Source organism: Lucilia sericata, unplaced genomic scaffold (assembly GCF_015586225.1).
Source record: "Lucilia sericata isolate MDLA Ls3-8-SP2 unplaced genomic scaffold, ASM1558622v1 Contig003221F_arrow, whole genome shotgun sequence".
NCBI lineage: Eukaryota > Metazoa > Arthropoda > Insecta > Diptera > Calliphoridae > Lucilia > Lucilia sericata.
Window position 1 is genome coordinate 2206 of NW_023996761.1, and position 9189 is coordinate 11394.

At 30.7% G+C, this 9189-nt stretch overlaps 1 protein-coding gene across 2 annotated transcripts; it reads left to right on the forward strand.

The window, feature by feature from the left end:
• Positions 1-242: 242 nt before the first annotated feature.
• On the forward strand, positions 243-8925 carry LOC119614660. 2 transcript variants are annotated; one of them, XM_037970775.1, is made up of 4 exons: positions 243-506; positions 8013-8210; positions 8270-8540; positions 8605-8925. In XM_037970775.1, the coding sequence occupies exons 1-4, from the start codon at positions 425-427 to the stop codon at positions 8771-8773; spliced, it is 720 nt and encodes a 239-aa protein (XP_037826703.1). In that variant the 5' UTR covers positions 243-424; the 3' UTR covers positions 8774-8925. The 2 variants fall into 2 exon arrangements, with proteins under 2 accessions (XP_037826703.1, XP_037826704.1); XM_037970776.1 differs by having other exon boundaries at positions 349-608.
• Positions 8926-9189: the final 264 nt, after the last annotated feature.

Sequence of the window (9189 nt, forward strand, 5' to 3'; positions counted from 1 at the left end):
TGTTAAACTGCCACTGTTTTTAGTGGTCAGTTTAGTTGGCTTTAAGCCATTAACACGATCGGTTTAACACAAAAAAAAAAGTTATTAAAAAAATCTAAACATAACAAGAGAAAAAAGCTTTTTAAAAGTTTAAACAAAGCGATTTATTGAATGAAAATTATAAAAAAAATCATAAATAAACATAACAACATAAACGAGAGTGAAAATCAAACAAATTAACCGACAAAAAAGTGTCAAATTTACACAAAAAAATTAACATATTTTTTGTTAAAATTAAAGAAAAAAAAACACAAAACTTCAAAAAATTCCAAAATAAAAGCGAAAGTTTTTTTTTGCTTAAAAAGTGCTTTAAAACTATAATAATTTTAAACCCACAACAGAGCATTTCATTTTAAACTAAAAATCCTAAATAAACAAAACAACCATGCCCACCACCTCCCATCCCCGTTTGGTATTCTATTTGCTGTGCTTGGCCTCTTTGCTGGCAGTGGCCCGTTCTGAAGCTGGTAGTAAAAAAAATTCTTATTTTATGTCGTATTTTTATTATTTGATTTTAAATTTCGTAAATCCTTATGCTTTTCCTATTTACCAACGAATTGTACATATGTGTTTAAATTAACCCACAACAACAACAAAAAAAATGGTTAAAAAAGGAAAATAACTTTATTTAAAACCGTTAAATTTATGTTTAAAATAAATTTAACGGTTTTAGAAAAAATTAAATTTTTTTTAAAAAAAATCTGTGTTATTTCAACTAAAAAATAGCTAAGAAGCTGTATATAGTTTAAATTTATTATTAAGTGTAAATATTAGTTAATATGTTTAAGAATTAAAAAACAAATATTTATTTTTTATAAAAAAAATTTAAAGTGTTTTGAAAATGATCTACGAAGTCAAATTTTTAAAACGAAAACTCGTTGTTAACGAGTAGTTCTTAAACCAGAAATGATTCACAACTAAAGTTTAAGTTAAATAAACTGCTCTAGAACTGATCAAGAACTGAACTAGCACTTATCGAGAAATGATCATGAGCTGACTTTGCTTTGATCTAAAGTTAAACTAAACCAGAAATGGAACTTCTGATCAGGAATTTAACTACTGATCAGGAATTTAACTACAACTGATCGCGAACTAAACCAGAACTAAACTCAAACTGACCAAGAAATAATAAAGAACATAGATAATGGTTCAGAATTTATCGAGCACTAAGCTAGAAGACAAGACAGGACGGAAAATTTATCAAAAGCTAAACAGATTTGATCCAGAAGTGAAGTAGAATTGTTCCACAACTGAACTATATTTGAACTAAAAAGGAACTAGAACGGAACTAGAACAAAACTAGAACAGAACTAGAACAGAACTAGAACAGAACTAGAACAGAACTAGAACAGAACTAGAACAGAACTAGAACAGAACTAGAACAGAACTAGAACAGAACTAGAACAGAACTAGAACAGATCTAGAACAGAACTAGAACAGAACTAGAACAGAACAAGAACAGAACTAGAACAGAACTAGAACAGACCTAGAACAGAACTAGAACAGAACAAGAACAGAACTAGAACTAGAACAGAACTAGAACTGAACTAATATAGAAGATTATGAACTGATCAAGAACTGAACAGGAAAATATGTGACCAAGAAGATATCACAAATTATTGATCCAGAACTGAACTAGAAATGATCGGAAAACGATTAGGAACTGATTAAGAACTGAACTAAAATAGAAAAAAGAGACCAAACGTTGATCAGAAGTGAACAACAACTGTTCCAGAATGATCGAGAAAACGATTAAGAACAGAATTACAATTGAAAAAAGTGATCAAGAAAAGACACAAAATCGTCAAAGTTAATACAGAATAGATCTGGTACTGAACTAAAAATTATCGCGAAAAGGTGATGATCAAGAACTGAACTAGAGCTGCAAAATTGTGAACTGATCAATAACTAAAATAAAATTGAAAAAAGTGACCAAAAAGAGATTATAAATTGATCAAAAGTTAGACTAGAATTGATCCAGAATTGAAATTGAATGGTTCCAGAAGTGAACTAGAAATGATCAAGAAACGATAAACTGATCAAGAACTGAACTTGAATCGCAAATTGATCCAAAGTTAAAATACAATTGATCTAAAATCATAACTGAATTGTTCCAGGACTGAACAGAAATGATTTACGAACTGATAAAGAAATGAACAATGTGACCTAGAAAAGAACACAAATTGATCAGAAGTTTAGCTAGAATTGATTCACAAGTGAACCAAAATAATTCCAGAGCTGAACCAGAACCGAATTAGAACTTTAGTAGAATTAAACTAGGACATACAATAATCGTAAATATAGCGAAATTATAAAAAATTGTACTTGAACTGAAAATGATCTATAAGTTAGAAGAGGTCTACAACAGAACTAGATCAGAACTACAACAGAACTTGAACAGCACTAGAGCTAAAACAACTATATCTAAACTTGAACTTTGAGTAAAGTTGAATTTCTGGTTAAAAATAGATTTTTTTTGTGAAAAATCGAGTTGATGGTAAAAAAAATCTAATTTTTAGTGAAGACTACTCGATCACGTATGCGGCAATTCGACTTCCAGATTGTAGTACAGTAGGTACCAATAAAGGTACTTTTTTAAAACTTGTAATCTGGTACAAAAATTTTATCATTCTAAGTACTTTTTTTCTAATTTCAAAACACTTTAAGTTCTATGATTTTTAGTATCTAAATAACTTTTTATTCCTTATTTGTATATTATTCTTAAATACCTGTATATTTTTCTATTTTTATAAAAAAATGGTAAATAAGGCTTTATGTAAATACGGTACAATTGTGATTTTTATTATTTCTTTTCTCTATGTTTATAAATGTTAAGTTTTAATTTACGAATCAAATATAAACTTTTTATTTAATAAAGTTTAATTTGTTTACGATATTTTTTGCATAAAAATAAATGGTTGCTGTCATAAAATTACAAAACGAAAAATATTTATTCTTTTTTTATTTTTTTATTTATTATTAAAATTTTTTATATATTTTCTAATTAAAAAAAGGGGATTGTTTTTTTGGTACATTTGGAAATATGAAAATATAAAAACTAGATACTAAAGTGACCTTCAAACTAATCATGACATATTTGTTTCTGAAACAAGTTTTCAATAATTTAGAATCTTTTTTAAAAACTAGAATTTTCGTCTTTTTGAATAGGAAGTTAATAGAAAATTTATGATTATTTTATTAAGATTAATTTAAATAATTTATGAATATGAATTGGGTTTCAATAAAGTGCCAAAAAGTTTCTAAATTTAACTTTGGCAATAAATGCATGTCTAGGTTTTGAAATCAAACAAGAAATAATATTTTAAAATAACAATTTTATACTAATTTTGAAGGCGCGTGCTAAATTTAATACAGTGGGTCTAATAAAGGAAATTTAGAACTTGTTCAGTTCTAGTTTAGTTCTAGTTTAGTTCTAGTTTAGTTCTAGTTTAGTTCTAGTTTAGTTCTAGTTTAGTTCTAGTTTAGTTCTAGTTTAGTTCTAGTTCAGTTCTATTTCAGTTCTAGTTCAGTTCCAGTTCTAGTTCAGTTCTAGTTCAGTTCGAGTTTAGTTCTAGTTCAGTTCTAGTTCAGTTCGAGTTAGTTCTAGTTCAGTTCTAGTTCAGTTCGAGTTTAGTTCTAGTTCAGTTCTAGTTCAGTTCTAGTTCAGTTCTAGTTCTAGTTCAGTTCTAGTTCAGTACTAGTTCAGTTCTAGTTCAGTTCTAGTTCAGTTCCAGTTCAGTTCCAGTTCAGTTCTAGTCAGTTCTAGTTCAGTTGTAGTTCAGTTCTTGTTCAGTTCCAGTTCAGTTCTAGTTCAGTTCTAGCTCAGTTCTAGTTCAGTTCTAGTTCAGTTCTAGTTCAGTTCTAGTCCAGTTCCTAGTTCAGTTCTAGTTAAGTTTCTAGTAAGTTCTAGTTCAGTTCTAGTTCAGTTCTAGTTCTAGTTCTAGTTCAGTTCTAGTTCAGTTCTAGTTCAGTTCTAGTTCAGTTCTAGTTCAGTTCTAGTTCAGTTTCTAGTTCAGTTCTAGTTCAGTTCTAGTTCAGTTCTAGTTCAGTTCTAGTTCAGTTCTAGTTCAGTTCTAGTTCAGTTCTAGTTCAGTTCTAGTTCAGTTCTAGTTCAGTTTTAGTTCAGTTAGTTCAGTTCTAGTTCAGTTCTAGTTCAGTTCTAGTTCAGTTCTAGTTCAGTTCTATTTCAGTTCTAGTTCAGTTCTAGTTCAGTTCTAGTTCAGTTCTAGTTCAGTTCTAGTTCAGTTCTAGTTCAGTTCTAGTTCAGTTCTAGTTCAGTTCTAGTTCAAGTTCAGTTCTAGTTCAGTTCTATTTCTAGTTCAGTTTTAGTTCTGTTCTAGTTCTGTTCTATTTCTGTTCTAGTTCTGTTCTAGTTCTGTTCTAGTTCTGTTCTAGTTCTGTTCTAGTTCTGTTCTAGTTCAGTTCTAGTTCTGTTCTATTTCAGTTCTAGTTCAGTTCTAGTTCGGTTCTAGTTCAGTTCTAGTTCAGTTCTAGTTCAGTTCTATTTCAATTCTAGTTCAGTTCTAGTTCAGTTCTAGTTCAGTTCTAGTTCAGTTCTAGTTCAGTTCTAGTTCAGTTCTAGTTCAGTTCTAGTTCAGTTCTAGTTCAGTTCTAGTTCAGTTCTAGTTCAGTTTTAGTTCAGTTCTAGTTCAGTTCTAGTTCTAGTTCAGTTCAGTTCTAGTTCAGTTCTAGTTCAGTTCTAGTTCAGTTCTAGTTCAGTTCTAGTTCAGTTCTAGTTCAGTTCTAGTTCAGTTCTAGTCAGTTCTAGTTCGTTCTAGTTCAGTTCTAGTTCAGTTCTAGTTCAGTCTAGTTCAGTTCTAGTTCAGTTCTAGTTCAGTTCTAGTTCAGTTCTAGATCAGTTCTAGTTCAGTTCTAGTTCAGTTCTAGTTCAGTTCTAGTTCAGTTCTAGTTCAGTTCTAGTTCAGTTCTAGTTCAGTTCTAGTTCAGTTCTAGTTCAGGTCTAGTTCAGTTCTAGTTCAGTTCTAGTTCAGTTCTAGTTCAGTTCTAGTTCAGTTCTAGTTCAGTGCAGTTCATTCTAGTTCAGTTCTAGTTCAGTTTCTAGTTCAGTTCTAGTTCTGTTCTAGTTCTGTTTCTAGTTCAGTTCTAGTTTAGTTCTAGTTCAGTTCTAGTTCAGTTCTAGTTTCAGTTCTAGTTTCAGTTCTAGTTCAGTTCTAGTTCAGTTCTAGTTCAGTTCTAGTTCAGTTCTAGTTCAGTTCTAGTTCAGTTCTAGTTTCAGTTCTAGTTCAGTTCTAGTTCAGTTCTAGTTCAGTTCTAGTTCTGTTCTAGTTGAGTTCTAGTGTCTGTTTCTAGTTCTGTTCTAGTTCTGTTCTAGTTCAGTTCTAGTTCAGTTCTAGTTCTGTTCTAGTTCTGTTCTAGTTTTAATACAATTCTTAATTCAATATGAACTACTTGTGAGCTTTTTGAGCACCGTAGAAACAAAAAAATATGTTTTTTAATTTTTTTGCACTCTTATCCCCACTGTGACCGCCTCGTTTAGCATTAACATTTTATTAAACTAAAATTGTTTCAAGTTTAAATTTAAATTAATATTATTGTTATATTATTATTTTTTTTGGTTTCTACGTCTTCTATCCAGCAACATGCTTTAACATTTGATTCATATTAATCAATATTGGCAATGACTTGTATCGAAAAACAAAAACTAAAAAAATAAAGAAATAAAATTTAATACCTTTGGTAATTTATTTATTAACTATTCTTAACACATATTCTATAAGTTTTTTTTATAGCAATAATAACAAAACTTCTTAAAATGTTAAAAGCAAAAAGAACAAGTTTCAAACTCGTGTAAGTTGTAAAACGTTCTGAAATTTTTATAACTTAAAAAGGGTTTGAAAAAGTCACAATAAATTTTATAGAAAAAAAAAAAACAAAATTACTTTGAAGGTCACTATAAAAAACATTTAATTTTTTTAATTTTATTTAGATGGTTTTTATTGTTGTTTTTGTATTTTCTCTATTTCTTCGCTTTTGTGTGTTTTTTTGTTCAAGACATGTTATTGACCTTAGCTAAGGTTAAGCGCTTAACTTGGCTTGGTACGTTTTCTGTTGTTGTTTTTGTATTTCCATCTATAAGTTTGTTGTGTTTTTTTTATTTTCTGTTTTTGTTTGTTATTGTTATTAGTTGTGTTTATAATTTTAATTAATATTAGTTTTTTGTTATTTTTTATTGTTTGTTTTTATAAGTGTAAAAGGTTAGTGTTACAAGAAATTTTGAAAAATATGGGGAAAATTTTAATGATTTGCTTCTTAGAGGTTCAAAATGTCAGGAAAAATAGAAAGATGCTAATTGTAAAATAAAAATGAGTTTTTTTTCAAATTGGTACTTTTAGACAAAAAGTACTTTTTGCTCTGGAAACCTTAATTTCAATTAGAAACATTGTTTTAACACGAAAAAAGTACATTTCGTTCTAGATCAGTTCAGTTCTAGTACTGTTCTAGTTTAGTTCTAGTTCAGTTTTAGTTCAGTTCAGTTCTAGTTCAGTTCTAGTTCAGTTCTAGTTCAGTTCTAGTTCAGTTCTTGTTCAGTTCTAGTTCAGTTCTAGTTCAGTTCTAGTTCAGTTCTAGTTCAGTTCTAGTTCAGATCTAGTTCAGTTCTAGTTCAGTTCTAGTTCAGTTCTAGTTCAGTTCTAGTTCAGTTCTAGTTCAGTTCTAGTTCAGTTCTAGTTCAGTTCTAGTTCAGTTCTAGTTCAGTTCTAGTTCAGTTCTAGTTCAGTTCTAGTTCAGTTCTAGTTCAGTTCTAGTTTAGTTCTAGTTCAGTTCTAGTTCAGTTCTAGTTCAGTTCTAGTTCAGTTCTAGTTCAGTTCTAGTTCAGTTCTAGTTCAGTTCTAGTTCAGTTCTAGTTCAGTTCAGTTCTAGTTCAGTTCTAGTTCAGTTCTAGTTCAGTTCTAGTTCAGTTCTAGTTCAGTTCTAGTTCAGTTCTAGTTCAGTTCTAGTTCAGTTCTAGTTCAGTTCTAGTTCAGTTCTAGTTCAGTTCTAGTTCAGTTCTAGTTCAGTTCTAGTTTAGTTTTAGTTTAGTTCTAGTTCAGTTCTAGTTCAGTTCTAGTTCAGTTCTAGTTCAGTTCTAGTTCAATTCTAGTTCAGTTCTAGTTCAGTTCTAGTTCAGTTCTAGTTCAGTTCTAGTTCAGTTCTAGTTCAGTTCTAGTTCAGTTCCAGTTCTGTTCTAGTTCTGTTCTAGTTCTGTTCTAGTTCTGTTCTAGTTCTGTTCTAGTTATGTTCTAGTTATGTTCTAGTTCTGTTCTAGATCTGTTCTAGTTCTGTTCTATTTCTGTTCTAGTTCTGTTCTGTTCTAGGTTGGTTCTAGTTCTGTTCTGGTTCTGTTCCAGTTCTGTTCTAGTGCAGTTCTAGTTCAGTTCTAGTTTAGTTATAGTTCAGTTGTAGTTCTGTTCTAGTTCTGTTCTAGTTCTGTTCTAGTTCTGTTCTAGTTCTGTTCTAATGCTGTTCTAGTTCTGTTCTAGTTCTATTCTAGTTCTAGTTCTGTTCTAGTTCTGTTCTAGTTCTGTTCTAGTTCTGTTCTAGTTCTGTTCTAGTTCTGTTCTAGTTCTGTTCTAGTTCTGTTCTAGTTCTGTTCTAGTTCTGTTCTAGTTCTGTTCTAGTTCTGTTCTAGTTCTGTTCTAGTTCTGTTCTAGTTCTGTTCTAGTTCTGTTCTAGTTCTATTCTAGTTCTCTTCTAGTTCTGTTCTAGTTCTGTTCTAGTTCTGTTCTAGTTCTCTTTTAGTTCTGTTCTAGTTCTCTTAAAGATCTCTTCTAGTTCTGTTGTAGTTCTGTTTTAGCACAGTTCAAATTAAATTTCCAGTTATTAAGTTCGGTAAAATGTCCCCGATTCCTCTACTAACACAAAATCTCATGTCTAATCTCCTTCATAAAACCTCCATTGTATAACGATTTTCCAAACAATTTCTCATCTCCAAAATCATGCTAATAAAACCATTCCATCAATTACTCACATTTCAGTATATGAAGATCCATCAGCACCCAGTGAAGATATAGCCTATGAGGCTACCAAACAATTGGCGCTACTAAATTATCGTTTAAATCTGCTAAGGCTTGAGGAAGAGGCCCGACAAATAAAGCTACCCAATATAACCTTCAATTCCCTGTTAAGTCGTATTCCCTGCACCTGCGACAAGGGTGTGTGCAAATGTTGTGCTGGTAAGAAAATCTTACTTTACAAATAATGTTCAATATCTTTAATATTTCTTTCTTCAAAGGTTTGTTATCCGTTATTGGCATGAACTCCTGCACCGAGGTGGTATATCGACCCGAGGAATTCTCTTTTGAATTGAGAATGCGTGTTAATAATAATGTTTGGTTTAAACGCAAAGTATCGGGTCAAAATCCTCCACCATTTTGTTTTAGACCTCCCCGTTTTGGTTTCGCCCAGGCCTGTATACAATTTCATGATATTTGGTTTATTGGTCGTAATATGCATGTTTGTATGGGTATGTCGGGCTCGTTCCAGGGCTATGAATTGTTTGATCGGTAAGATTTAAAGAATATTTCGAGCAGAACATTGTAATTCAATCCTTTTTTTTTTCGTTATTAGAAATTTTGATTGTTTGTTATTCGGCGATAAGGGCATTAAAATTCTTAAACCCGAACAGGGTTATCCAGTGCGTCCCAACGATGTCGAAATAGATGAGGGCGATGATGATATAGAAGACTATGATGAAAATGTCGTGAGAAGGAAGCGTCATTCGGTGAGAAGACTTTAAGAGTGAAACATAGCGGATAACAATCAGTTTGGAGAAGATCCGGGAAAATAAAATTATTAATGTTATTCATAAAATCTTATTTATTTATTAGTATTTATTAATTATTTATTCAATAATTTTTGTTTTAATTTAATTTTTTTTTATTTATTTATTCACGCCATTCTTATAATTTGTTTAATTTTTTAAATAAATTTAATAAACATTTTTATCATCACCAAACGGTAGTAAATGTGATTTTAATGATAATAAGAAGTGAACTAAAACTGAACTAGAACTGAACCAGAATTGAACGTGAACTGAACTGGAACTGAAATAGAACTGAACTAGAATTAGAACTAGAACTGAACTAGAACTGAATTAGAACTGAACTAGAACTGAACTAGAACTGAACTAGAACTGAACTAGAACTGAACTAG